At 43.3% G+C, this 14,488-nt stretch overlaps 2 protein-coding genes across 6 annotated transcripts in view; one reads left to right on the top strand and one right to left on the bottom strand.

Moving 5' to 3' along the window:
• dnah6 (dynein, axonemal, heavy chain 6) overlaps positions 1-14,488 on the top strand; it is a 1,317,984-nt gene that overhangs the window by 194,740 nt on the left and 1,108,756 nt on the right. The window lies entirely within an intron of this gene.
• LOC147124821 (tyrosine-protein kinase JAK2-like) overlaps positions 1-14,488 on the bottom strand; it is a 414,008-nt gene that overhangs the window by 163,737 nt on the left and 235,783 nt on the right. For all 3 annotated transcript variants that reach the window (XR_015079093.1, XM_085993603.1, XM_085993613.1), the window contains one exon: positions 14,178-14,432. Coding sequence is in view for 2 of the 3 variants with exons in the window: in XM_085993603.1 (XP_085849729.1) it covers positions 14,178-14,394 (217 nt within the window). In the remaining variant the exon portion in view is untranslated. The remainder of the gene's footprint in view (positions 1-14,177; positions 14,433-14,488) is intronic.

Raw genomic sequence — 14,488 nt, 5'->3', positions numbered from 1 at the left:
ACAGGAGTCGATCAACCTCACTTGTGGGATTACTGAAATACGCTAATGTTGAAATCAACTACAAACATTCAGATGCCACAAAAGAAAATTCTAAAAACTATATAAACATTATGAAAGTTAAATAAAATAGTGCTATTTACCAGTATAATCGGATTGGAAATTATTTATGTTTTAAAATTTAGAGATATATAAATATAGTGAGCAAATACAAGGTCCTCAGAGTACATTCCAGAAACTAGTGCAACAAATAGAACCAAGAAAACAAAATAGGAACAGCCTTACTGGAATACCAATAGGCTTGGAGTTACTCAATGAGCAAAGAGTGTGTGCCCCAGATGACTCAGCGAGTAGTTGAGCCACACAGATCAGGAATTGGGTGACCGCTTTGCGGAACACCTCTGTTCAGTCCGTAAGGATGACCCCGAGCTTCCGGTCGCCTGTCACTTTAATTCACCGCTCCACTCCCACTCAGGCCTCACCGTCCTCAGCCTCTTGCATTGTTCCACGAAAGCTCAGCGTAAGCTCGAGGAACAACACCTCACCTTTCGATTAGGCACTTTACAGCCTTCCGGACTCAACATAGAGTTCAACAATTTCAGATCATAACCTCGGCTCCTAACATATATATATTTTTTATCCACACTTTTTGTCTGTGTCTTTTTTTCTTCTCTCCCACATGGCAGCTGTCTTTCATTCTGCCAGCGCAATTTACACGTCACCTAGAGCCATCCTTTGTTTCTTAACCTGTCCCATTACCATCTCCTTTTGCCTTGAATATCTCTTAATGGCCTAGGTGGTGATGAGCCGCCTTCTTGAACCGCTGCAGTCCGTGTGGTGAAGGTACTCCCACAGTGCTGTTAGGGAGGGAGTTCCAGGATTTTGACCCAGCGACAATGAAGGATCGGTGATATACTTCTAAGTCAGGATGGTGTGTGACTTGGAGGGGAACTTGGAGGTGGTGGTGTTCCCATGCACCTGCTGCCCTTGTCCTTCTAGCTGGAAGAGGTCGCGGGTTTGGGAGGTGCTGCCGAAGAAGCCTTGGCGAGTTGCTGTAGTGCATCTTGTAGATGGTACACACTGCGGCCACGGTACGTCGGTGGTGGAGGGAGTGAATGTTTAAGGTGGTGGATGGGGTGCCAATCAAGCAGGCTGCTTTGTCCTGGATAGTGTCGAGCTTCTTGAATGTTGTTGGAGCTGCACTCATCCAGGCAAGTGGAGAGTATTCCATCACACTTCTGACTTGTGCCTTGTAGATGGTGGAAAGGCTTTGGGGAGTCAGGAGGTGAGACCCTCGCCGCAGAATACCTAGCCTCTGACCTGCTCTTGTTGCCACAGTGTTTATGTGGCTGGTCCAGTTAAGTTTCTGGTCAATGGTGGCCCCCAGGATGTTGATGGTGGGGGATTTGGCAATGGTAATGCCATTGAATGTCAAGGGGAGGTGGTTAGACATATACCAGAGAATGCCTGGAATGATGGCATAGCAAGGAGTTAATTTTGAGGTGGGGGCGGGGGGTGGTGTGGGGGGAGGGAGAAAAAGAGGAGAAGGGGGAAAATTAGTGAGAGACAGAAAGAAAACAAATTAACTCCCACTAGTTTCATTTAGAACCATTTCCCACGAGAAAAGACTCAATCATTTCCTTGAAACCATTAATAGCTTCACTTTCCATTCCCTTTTACAAAAACACACAAGAGTATCAGATTCTGGGGAACCCCTAGCATGTACCATCTTACCTCGTAGTTGTTATGTTAGAATATTTGTAAAGGGGAAAGCACCAGAAATTTAGTGAGGTAATCATTATTCCCATTTGTTTTAATGATTTTTACAGTTGTAATTTAGCACAATTACTTCACAACTTATGATAATGAATATCATCATTTGGTGCTTCTCATGTTCCTGAATACAATGCACAATCGCTAATATTTATTAACATGCAAAAGTGCGTGCTGAGCTGGCTGATCTCATCTGGGTTGGCAGCAGGGCAGCTACAACTGGTCTCCTCAGTACTCCCAGATGAAAGCAGGGTAAAGATCATCAGGCAAAGTCCCAATTCTTCACTGCTATCCAGTGGCTCCTGTTGGAAAGAGTGTGAACATTGGGCAAGGACAGGAACATGCGTTGTTGGGATCCCCACCCCGAAAAATTCTGGCAATGTGTCCTGGCTAAGCTGCACGGGTGAGGTAGAGGAGAGCGGCCATCAGCCATGGATCTGTACCTCAGCAAGCCAAATGGCTTCAGAATACAAAATTAGAGGAACTTTAAAAATAATCTAAATAAAATCGCAACGTAAACACCGTATAATGAAAAAAGTCATTAATAAATCAAATGTCAGTGATTTTTTTTCAAGATTGCATTTTTATAGAGCCCTGTCCTGCCCTCTAGATATCCCAAAGCTCCTCATAACCAGTGAATTACTTTTGAAGTGTGGTCACTATTGCAAGAAAATATGGCAGCCAATTTGCGCACGTTAAGATCCCACAAACAGCAATGATATGAATGACTAGTTAATCTGCTTTAGGTGGTACTGTTTGAGGGAGGAATAGTGGCCAGGGAACTCAGAGAACTCCCTGCTCTTCTTTGAATCTTGCCATAGGTTCTTTTATATTCACCCAAACAGACAGACTGAGCCTTGGTTTAACCTCCGACATTACATCACTCCCTCAGCATTGCATTGAAGTGTCAACCTAGATTCTGGGCTCATGTCCTGGAGTGAGGCCTGAACCAATGAACTTCTAACTCAGACATGAGAGTCCTACCAACTGAGGCTAAGTGGCCACTACAAAACATCAGCTTTTAACTAATTTAGTACCTTTAATTTTAATATTTTCATCCTTGTTTTCAAATCCCTCCATAGCCTTGCCCATGTAATCTCTTCCAATGCTACAACCCTCAGAAATATCTGCACTCCTCTAATTCTGGCCTCTTGAGCATGCTCAATTTTAATTACTCCACCATTGGAGGCCTTGCCTTCAGCTGCCAAGGCCCTAAGCTCTAATTCCTTCCCTAAAGCTCTCCACCTCTCTACCTGCCTTTCCTCCTTTAAGACACTCTTTAAAACCTATCTCTTTGACCAAGCTTTTGATCACCTGCCTAATATCTCATGTGGCTCGTGTCAAATTTTGTTTGATAACGCTGTGAAGCGCCTTGGGCCGTTTCACTATGTTGAAGGCACTATATAAATACAAGCTGCTGTTGTTGCTTCTCCCGTCATTACTTTCAACACATCATTGTTTTTGTTGAGATGGATTATTGGATGCCCTCTCTTCGTAAATGCAACTTTCCTTCATGAAAACCCCACAATACTAAGTTAACACCTTAAATAGTCATTATCCATCACTGACTCTCATCGCTAGCCAACTGATTGATCTGAAAAAATTACTAGAATTTAACATGCATTTTACGGTTTGGAAATTACAGTACCAGTAGTAGTTAAAACCTCCAACATAAGCACTACATCTGGAAACATGGCAAAAGTCCAATGAAGCTTGTCCACGGAGAGGAAATGAGCATAAACAATCAAGTGTGGGATTGGACTCAACACGAAAGCAAACTGCTGGCATTTCGTTTTTTTTTAAAGAATCCTGTCCAAGTTCCTTTGGCACAGAGATATTAACAAATTAAAATATCACAGCGATCTTTTCCAACACGCACGGAAAACTCAAGCAAAATAAAGAGTGACCAGCAAGCATGATGTCCACAGAAATGAAAACTGATGTAGCATGTTTTACAGCTGAACGTAGGACAATCACAATCGCTAATGCATTTATTGTTTGAATCGGTCAATGCTGGAGGAATTTCATGCATTTTTCTTTGAGGCACTGAAGTGTTTTTATAAAAAATGGGATCAAGATGGCCGTACACCAATGTCAGAACAAAGTTAAAACATGATGGCCTGTAACTTGCGGTGAAGCGACGGCGATCGCCGTTGACTTCGAAGAAAGCTGCCCAACAGAGATCTCATAATCTCTATGTGAAATTGATTGTAGCGCAGTCAAAAGGTTATCCCCAGCGCGATGCAGCAGTGACGTCATCAAGCTGTCTAAGCAGCCATTCACACTGAAGAATTCTCAGACAGCAAACCAGGAAAGGAAAAGCACTGATTATTTGCACTTTTTAAATAAGGTACAGAGAGTGAAATAAAGATTGGGACATACACGTGGGGTTAAGGTCAAAGCTGAAATATCATGAACAAACTTTAAAAAAATGTTTTTTTTAATCTAGTAATTATTATCATAATGGAGAAATTTGGCATTCCACAAATATAAAATTAGTTTTTCAGGGCCAGAGTGTTTGCTTAGCAGTCAATATGCTGTTAAAACCCCAGTTACACCTATTCCAACAAGGCTCAACTTTTAATGGGGTGCTTAACAGCGATATTAGCGCGGAAAAGCATACGTTTTCATCAGTTTCACTGTTTGCCGGCTACGTGGGGGCCACAGTGCAACCAGTGTCGGAGCAGGGAATGACTGACCGCAACTTCAGGATTTTTCCGCATTTCAACGCGCATGCGCTAACTCCTGAAGTTGCGGTCAGTTTCAGAGGGGTAATGATGGCGTTGAACGCTGACAGAGCGCCACCATGACCAGCGCAATATCCGGGCCAATATCATTTATTTTTATTTGTTCTTGAGATGTGGGTGACACTGACAAGGCAGGATTTAATGGCATCCCAAGTTGCCCTGAGGGAATTTAAGAGTCAACCATGTGGTATGGGACGGCAGTGATTTGTAAGCCAGACTAATTAGGGGTGACAACCAGGTTCCCTTCCCTGAAGGACATTAGTGAACCAGCTGGGTTTTTAAGACAATCTGGCAGATTTCTGGTGCATGCCACAAATATATTAGTTAATTACAACCAAGTATATTTATGAGAAGCAGACAGTGGTGGGCCAAGACCCCCCCCCAGTGGCTCAGCTGTTTAAGACAGTGAGTAGCTGTGACATACAGGCCAGGAGGTCCCACTTTCGATCCCAGCCTGTGTTGTGTTAGGTAGTTTTAACCAGGTAGGGAGCTATCATTGACCTGGGTAACACTGGGTTAGGGAAGGAGAAAAAAAAATCAACCAGGGTTCCAGCTGTTGATCAGCAACCCCTAATGAAAACAGATGTGCGTGGACATCTATTGAGGGCAAAATCAGGCTCGGCTGCAAGGCTCCTGTGGTCAAATGACCGATCAACACTCACCGTCTAGATTCAGGCAGGAAGAATGACCGCTTTGGCAGAGCACGAGGGGGGTGCCTGGAACTCATGAATCATACCCTAAAGAGTTAACACCTTCGAGAAAAGATATAGGCGATAAAATTGGCAGAAAAGGAGGAAACAATAAAGAGATAGAGGTCAAGATCCAAATTCCCCAGAACAAATCTTTTGGTTGTCTTAATTTACTCACGTGGTTTACTTTAACCAGGTTCCAACCTTGCACCAGGAAGCCTCATGACTTGTTTTCTTCACTGTTTCCATCACCTCACTGAGCATTGTGTTGTGTTTAGGGAAATCATGAATAGAGGTTACAGCTGCAATGCAGAACAGCTGTGAATCGGGCTCTCTCATGGTGAATATTTGCTTTTCTAAAGGTAGTAGACCTGATCAAAATGTATTAGAGCCCCAAACTGTGAATAATTACAAAATTGCTGACTTTACATAGTGTGTTTTGGATGAGTATTACAGCCAACGCTGCAGAGGAAATGTTTTATCAGAAACTTCTTAACCAGACACTAAAGTAAAAAATAAATTATGCCAAGATTACACAACATGATTTAATTTCCAGTGGATAGAGTAAAAGGCTCAAAACGTTCTAGATTTCCACTGTTGCTACACCATGAGTGGATCAAAAGAAGGAGATTAGGGGTCATGTTGGGTCAAAAGCCTCATTTACAAGACAAATTAGATAAAATTGGTTAAGGTAATAAATAGTAGTCAGGAGCAATGCAGATGGGAAAGGTCACAGTTTCAATTCTCGGTCTGTGCTTAGTTAGCTAGATCTGCTAGGGTCGTTCTGTCAGACCTGGGCCCTGACAATAAACCCCCAAAAAACCAAAGTCCTTGTGTTCCAGCAAAGATCCAGACATCAGGGACCCAGAATAAATTTCACACTAGGAACAACTAAAATTGAACAAACCACTAACTACACATACTTGGGCTTAAAAATCAGTTCTACGGGAAATTTTCATCTGGCTGTGAATGAACTGAAAGAGAAAGCAAGAAGGGCTTTCTATGCCATTAAAAAAATCAATCCAAATAGAAATCCCAATTAGCATTTGGCTCAAAATTTTTAAATCAGTAATTGAACCAATTGCACTCAATGGCAGTGAGGTGTGGGGACCGCTAACACAACAAGAATTTGCAAAATGGGACAAACACCCAATTGAGATCCTACATGCAGAATTCTGTAAAAGTATCCTCCGGACTCAAAGGAAAACCGTAAACAATGCATGCAGGGCAAAACTAGGCCAATATCCATTAATAATTACTATCCAAAAAAGAGCCACCAAATTTTGGAAACACCTAAAAATGAGCAACCCCCACTGCTATCATTACGAAGCCCTGAAATGCCAAGAGAGGACCATAAAGAAGAATACCCTCAGTCAACTAGTCCTGGGACTCAGTGAAGTAACTACTAACACTACTAACAATAACCAGCCCCAGGACAGTGACATCGTAGCACAGAGAATTCGACCAACACAATTGTCACTAAGCAAAAGGAAAAATATCTGTCATATTGGGCAGAAACAACAAAAACCCAAAACAAACTCAATTGCTACTTGGCCCTAAACAGACAATACAACATGGCTGAATACCTGACCACGGTAAAAGATAGCAAATTGAGAAAAACCTTGACTATGTACAGACATAGTGAGCATAGCCTGGCTATCGAAAAAGGCAGACACAGACAGACCTGGCTGACAAGAGAGGACAGGATATGCTCTCACTGCAGTCAGGGAGTGGTGGAGACAGAGATGCACTTCCTCACAGCTTGTGGAAAATATCAGGGCATAAGGGAGAATTTCTACCCAAAATTCACAAAAATATGCCCGGAATTCAGAAATTTGAATGACGACCAAAGACTCCCATACCTACGAGGGGAACAGAGAAATTGTGTAACCTTAGCGGCACACTATGTTACAGCTTGCCATAAACAGAGGGACAACCATTAAATCGAAGAAAAGAGTATATACAAACTATATGAATGTATATTTATACACTCAGGGATATATCTGTTTATACACTGTATGGATAGATCTGCGTTTATGTGTTCAACCATAAATGTTTTTCGATGCTTTGGCAACATAAGATGTACCTTGTCATGCCAATAAAGCGATTTGAATTGAATTGGTGGAAGGAACGGTACAATTGGCTTAAGTATACTTGATTTGGGCAAAGAAGGAGAACTGGCCAAGCGATTTTTTTGGCCATTTTTTCCACAGAAAAGATTTGGAGAAAAAAAGTAACTTTTAATATTTTTTTTTAGCAAAGTTTATTCCCATAAGTTTAAAAAAGGCCTCCCAAGATGAAAGGTGGTGAATGTGCTAAATAGAAGTTGCTTTTCCCCACAGACTAAATAATAATCACTTGGCTTGAATAGATAATCAAATAAACAGCTCACACCCATTATGTTGCAACGTCCTTTGAACTCGGTCGGTCTGTGCATGGAGGGAGATAAAAAGAGAAACCGTGACATACTTCTTGAAATAGGAAAGCTGTGAGGGCAGTCAGGCACTGTTAAAGGGAAAACTGTGAGGGCTTTCATTGAGGTGAAGAAGTTAGAAATGCTGGAAAATAGAAGCCAACTTGTTTAAATCAAGTATGGTCAAGATTGGCAGGATAGACGCACCAACGTCAGTGTTCTCGCTCAGGCCAACATCCCCAGCATCGAAGCTTTGACCACGCTTGATCAGCTCCGATGGACGGGTCACATCGTTCGCATGCCCGATAAGAGACTCCCAAAACAAGTGCTCTACTTGGAGCTCCGACACGGCAAGAGAGCCCCAGGTGGGCAGAGGCAACGCTTCAAGGACACCGTCAAAGCCGCCTTGAAAAAGTGCAACATCCCCACCGACACCTGGGAATTCCTGGCCCAAGACCGCACAAAGTGGAGGAGAAGCATCCGGGAAGGCACCAAACACCTCGAGTCTCTTCGCTGGGAGCAAGCAGAAGGAAAGCGCAAGCAGCACACGTCAACCCAAGCACCCCACCCACCCACCCACCCATTCAACCACCGTCTGTCCCACCTGTGACAGAGACTGTAGGTCCCACATTGGACTCATCAGTCACCCGAGAACTCATTTTTACTGTGGAAGCAAGTCATCCTCGGTTCCGAGAGACTGCCTAAGAAGAAGGAGAAGATCATCCACTGATATTGGCTCGCATAGCACGTTCATTCTTTGGTATTATCATGTAAAGATAAGTTGTATGGACTAAATTAATTAAGTGAATCTGACCATATCGCCGATTTGGTATGTTCACCTTATCATGAAATAAAGCATCGTAACAATTCATATCTGCCCTCATCTCACCAAGTTTTTGCTTGGTTTGTCTTGAGGAAGATTGAAGACATGCAACAGACCCAAATATCTGGTTCCAGTCACAATGGAGCACAATTGTTAAACCTTCAAACCGTGCTATCGTACCAGTAGATACAAGGTAGTGCGAATCAACTCCCACAAAACTAATATGCTCAGATCACTTAAGAAAGCAACTGATGCTCTTTGATAAAGTAACAGAGAGGGCTGATGAGGATAGTGCAGTTGATGTTGTGTATATGAACTTTCAAAAAGGCATCTGATAAAGTATTACATAGAATCATAGAATGGTTACAACACAGATGGAGGTCATTCGGCCCGTCGAGCCCGTGCCGGCTCTCTGCAGGAGCACTTCAGCTAGTCCCACTCCCCCGCCTTTCTCTGTAACCCTGCAATTTTTTTTCCTTCAGGTACTTATCCAATTCCCTTTTGAAAGCCACGATTGAGTCTGCCTCCACCACCCTTTCAGGCAGTGCATTCCAGATCCTAACCACTCGCTGCAGAAAAGCTTTTCCTCATGTCTTGTTAGCAAAATTAAAGCCCATGAGATTAAAGAGCAGTAGCAGCATGGATACAAAACTGGCTAAGGGACAGAAAACAGAGAGTAGTGGTAAACGGTTGTTTTTCAGACTGGAGGGAGATATACAGTGGTGTCCCGCAGGAGTCAGTATTAGGACCACTGCTCTTTTTGATATATAATAATGACTTGGGACTTGGGTATAAAAGCCATAATTTCAAAGTTTGCAGATGACACAAAACTTGGTAATGTAGCAAAGAGTCGGGAGGATAGTAACAGACTTTGGGAGAGTATAGACAGACTGGCGGAATGGGCGGATATGTGGCAGATGCAATTTAACGCAGAGAAGTGCGAAGTGATGCGTTTTGGAAGAAAGAATGAGGAGAGGCAATAAGAACTAAATGGTACAAGTTTAAAGGGGGTGCAGGAACAGAGAGACCTGGGGGTGTAGATACACAAATCTTTCAAGGTGGCAGAACAAGTTAAGAAGGCTTTATAAAAAAGCAAACAGGATCTTTGGCTTTATTAAGAGGCATCGAGAACAAATGCAAGAATGTTACTGTAAGGTTAGACCCCACCACATTTTAGGAGCAATGCCAAGGCCTTAGAGAGGTTGCAGAGGAGATTCACTAGAATGGTACTTCAGTTACACGGAGAGACTAGAGAAGCTGGGTTGTTCTCCTTAGAGCAGAGAAGTCTTATGGGAAGATTTAATCGAGGTATTCAAAATCATGAAGGCTTCTGATACAGTAAATAAGGATAAACTGTTTCCAGTGGCAGAAGGGTCAGTAATCAGAGGACACAGATTCAAAGTAATTGGCAAAAGAACCAGGGGCAAGATGAGGAGAATTTATTTTTTGCAGCGGGTTATGATGATTTGGAATGTACTGCCTGAAAGGGTGGTGGAAGCAGATTCAATAATAACTGTCAAAAGGTAACTGGATAAATACTTGAAGGGGGAAAGTCTGCAGGGCTCTGGGAAAAGGACAGGGGAGTGGGACTAATTGCATAGCTCTTTCACGATGGGCCGAATAGTGTCAGCCATGGATCAGTTGGTCGTACACTTGCCTCTCAGAAGGTTGTGGGTTCAAGTCCCATTCCCGAGACTTGAGCACAAAAATCTAGGCTGACACACCAGTGCAGTGCTGAGGGAGCACTGCACTGTTGGAGGTGCCATATTTCAGATGAGACGTTAAACCGAGGCCCTGTCTGCCCTCTCAAGTGGATGTAAAAGATCCCAGGGCACTATTTTGAAGAACAGGGGAGTTATTCCGGGTGTTCTGGCCAATATTTATCCCTCAACCAACATCACAAACAGATTATCTAGTCATTATCACATTGTTGTTTGTGGGAGCTTGCTGTGCGCAAATTGGCTGCCGTGTTTCCTACATTACAACAGTGACTACACTTCAAAAAGTACTTCATTGGCTGGAAAGTGCTTTGGGACATCCCTAGGACGTGAAAGGCGCTATATAAATGCAAATCTTTCTTTCTTTGCTGTATCATTCTATGATGCCACTGTAGTCAATAAGGGATCAATGGCAGCCAAATTTGTTACAGTGGAGCATCTAACCTGGGAGCCACACAGAGATCAGGCCAGCAGAGTAGTGGCAGGATGGGTCAAGAGCTTCATTTACAGGACAAATTAGTCAAAATTGATTAAAGCAATAAATATCAATCAGCAGCTATACAGATTGATAAGGTTGCAGGTTCATACTATTGTCTATTCCGGCACTGTTTATACCCATTATTGAACTCAACATCCGAGCACCAGGAGGAAGAACTCTCTTTCTTCAATAGTTTTGACATGACTCCAGGCATCCAACACTTTGAATCTCCTTTTCTATTTAATTTAAGAGCCAAGAGAGGAAGAATTTGCATTTTTAGAGAGCCTTTCATGTCCCCACAACATCTCAAAGTGTTTCACAGTCAACAAACTACAGTTATTTGGTGGCCACTCTTGGCAGCTAATTTTTTGTACAGCAACCTTCCACAAACAGCATTGAGGTGAATGAGCAGTTAATTGTTTATTAATTGGTGGTAATGGTTGAGGGATGAATGTTGGCCAGGGCATCGGGAAACTCCCTGCTCTTCTTTGAAAAATGCCATGGGATATTTTAGGTGCTCCTATGGTAATTAATTTAAAGTGATCACACAGACAGAACTTTTTTTTCCCCCCATTCATTCTCGGGATGTGGGTGTCACTGGCAAGGCCACCATTTATTGCCCATCCCTAGTTGCCCTTGAGAAGGTGGGGCTCCGTCTCTGTAAGAATGGGCCATTTGCTGTAAATATTGCTGTAACTTGACCAAAACTGGAAAAAAAATGACCACATTTTGACATACCAGCATGCGTCGGGAAGTTGAGAGGTTCCCGTGAGAACTTTTGTACGGAAACCGTTGACAGGTAAAGGAGATATTGGGCAGGAACAGAACTTTGCTAAATGAACTGTACGCTGTGTAAGGCTGCCAGCTGCCTTTTACCAAGATAAGGAAAGCATGCTTTGAGAGTCCTGTGGGAACAGACTATTGAACTGTGGAAACATCTTCAGACTTTGGAATGTAATCTTGAAGGCCCATGGATGCCTCACAGACTAGTGATAAGAGGGTCTGAGAAACAATTAATGACCATTATACCATATAGTTAGGGACAGGTACGCAGTGGGAGGGTTGCTATGTTTTGGGGTATAAAAAAATGTTGTAAATTGCCTGCTCACTGTTGCAGTCAGGCGACCTGGTCAGTTGCCAGCAATCATATGTCTAGTCACAGTCGAACTGACCACTCGCTGGTGTTAGTACGTATGTAGTTTTGTTTTGCTTAAGCTTAAAGTAAAGGGATAGCTCTGTGTATGCTGAGGTATAATTGGGAATTATTATACGTTACAAGACTATCGGATTACTTGTAATCTCTTGCTGATGTTTAAGTAAAAAAAGTTTTCACAGATTCATTGGGTTTCGTGTTGTCCGTTTGACAGGTCTGAACTTTGGAAACTGACGGGGCGAGGGGCAATTTCCGCACATCTTACATCTCGAACTGCTGTAGTCCGTGTGGTGAAGGTACTCCCACAATGCTGTTAGGTAGAGTTGCAGGAATTTGACCCCGCGACGCTGAAGGAACTATGATTTATGTCCGAGTCAGGATGGTGTGCGATTTGGAGGGGAACTTGGAGGTAATAATGGGCCAGAACTTCGGGTCCCCACGGTTGAGTGCGCACTTGGTACTCACGCGTAGGCCCAACGAAAGTGCCGGTTTCATGCATGCACTGCGCATGCGCGGGAAACTGGAACTTCCGTTCCCTTAAAGGAAGGGGTTCACAGGTCGAACGCGTGCGCCAGAGAGGCAGCGCGTATGCCTGGAACTTCCGGTTCTTTTTGCAGGTTTCTCCGGGAGGGTAAGTCTCCAGGAGCTACGCTTGTAAAAAGCAGTCGCAAGGCCTGCTTTTAACAAGGTAAGTGGTGAATTAAGTTAAATTAAATCATTTCTTCCACAGGTTTATTATTTTTTAATACTTTAAAGGTAAGTTTATTTTTAGCCCCGTTAGAAATTGTAATTAATTTTTTCAAAAATTTAAATTATTGTTTAAAATAGTTATTTTATGTAATTTATAGTTAATTTAAAAAAGTGATTTAAAAAAAAAATGTATTTGAAGTTTTAGTGATGTTTTGCAAGGGCTGAATTGTATTCATAGATTTGACAGCTCTTCCTGTCAAATCTATGTATACAGATTCCCTGCTACCATTGGCTCTCCATGGCCCACGTGATCCCAGGGGACGCTTCGAACTAACTGCGCCCCTGGGATACGTAAGCACTGCGCGCCGGCAGTTGGAGGAGGCCCAGGATCGGAATCCCACGCGGGCCCACAACACAACGGCCGGCGCGCTAGGTAAGTGCAGATCGGAGGCTTGCACCCGCGGGAAGCCTCCGACCCAAATTTCTGGGCCAATGTTTCTATGCAACTGCTGCTCTCGTCCTTCTAGGTGGTAGAGGTTGCCTGTTTGGGAGCTGCTGCCAAAGAAGCCTTGGTGAATTGCTGCAGTGCATCTTGTAGATGGTACACACTGCAGCCACGGTACGCCAGTGATGGAGGTGCGGGGGACATTCGGACCAAGTGGATGAGGTGTCGATTAAGCGATATTAGGGCAGATGACCAAAAGCAGTATTCGGCTGTATGGTGTGTAATTTTGCTCGCTGGCTTCTCGAATATAAAGCAGTGTATAATTCCTTTATGCAACTGTATATGATGTACCTCAGTGAATTTGGCTCAGTAACACTTAGTTATATTAACTTAAGCAATGCAAACGTCACAATATTGTACACTGTACTCCAGAAACAGCATAAATCATCTCTTAGAAATAGTGGCCCAGAATATTAATTTTCATAAGATGAATCGACAAAATATTGCACGAAGTCAGCATTCAAGTTTACTGCGAATGGTGCTTTAATGGTTGTGCACTGGACCATACAGACCAAGATTTTGAGTTAAAATCCTGGCTTGTGCTGTGTTAACAGATTTCACCCAGGGCAGGAGTAGGGGGCCAAGATCTGGCCTTAGTGTCCCAGGATAAGAAGGGGCAACAAATTTGCCAGGATTGCACTCTACAGTGATGTGCGCCACTCGAAAACCAGCTGATACTCACTGTCCAGGGTGACACAAATACCACCAGAGGATTAGCACCCATGGAACCAAACCCCAACATTAAACCGCACCTTCAAAAGATATGGAGAGAAAAGGGGGAGGGTGGGGGCAGTACACGCGTCAAGAGACTAATTTGAACCCTCCTAATCAGTGAATCACCGACGGCTGCTCAGTCCTCCACAGTCCCATGTACTCAGCCCATAAACATAAGAATTTAGTTAAGGTTTGGCAACTTTAAACCCACACCAGGTAAATATCTGGTGGTAACAGTGCAAATACAGAATGATGCAGACATTGATAAGGGAATCCTTCTGACTTGCGTCTTTTAGAAAACCAAAGTACGGAAATTCCCCTAGCACTTGACTATTCTGAGAGAGGGAAGTACACACAGCATAAAGTGAAAATTCCTTTTGGTTACTAAAGAAACGGAGAGGCCCAAAAAAAACCCTGCATGACGATACGAAAACACCAAGCAAGTACCTGCAGGCAAAATATCAAAAGTGCACTCACCACAGGTTTTGGCAGCTGTTATGCAGATTTCTTCTCCAACATATTCACCTGGCAGAAAGGTTAAGCAGTTGTCATCTGGTTTGCCAGGGATGGGATAAAGATTCACTCGCAGTCCCGCTCCAGTCTGTTTGGGTGCCTGTGACCTTTGATGAAGGTCTCCGTTTTGGAGTGGGGCTGATTCGGTGTCCACATCAGTTACCATAATGCAGGCCATCATTTTATGAAGGTAGGCAAAGTTTCTTTTTCACCTCACAACTGCAAACCAAACACAATAAAGGCAAATGAAAAAGAGAGAGGCTAAACTTTGAAAT

The sequence above is a fragment of the Somniosus microcephalus genome, chromosome 1, assembly GCF_052327205.1.
Source record: "Somniosus microcephalus isolate GS21.2 chromosome 1, FLI_Smic_1.0, whole genome shotgun sequence".
Taxonomy (NCBI): domain Eukaryota; kingdom Metazoa; phylum Chordata; class Chondrichthyes; order Squaliformes; family Somniosidae; genus Somniosus; species Somniosus microcephalus.
Note: the sequence above shows the minus strand (reverse complement) of the source record. Positions and strands in the feature narration are given on the sequence as shown.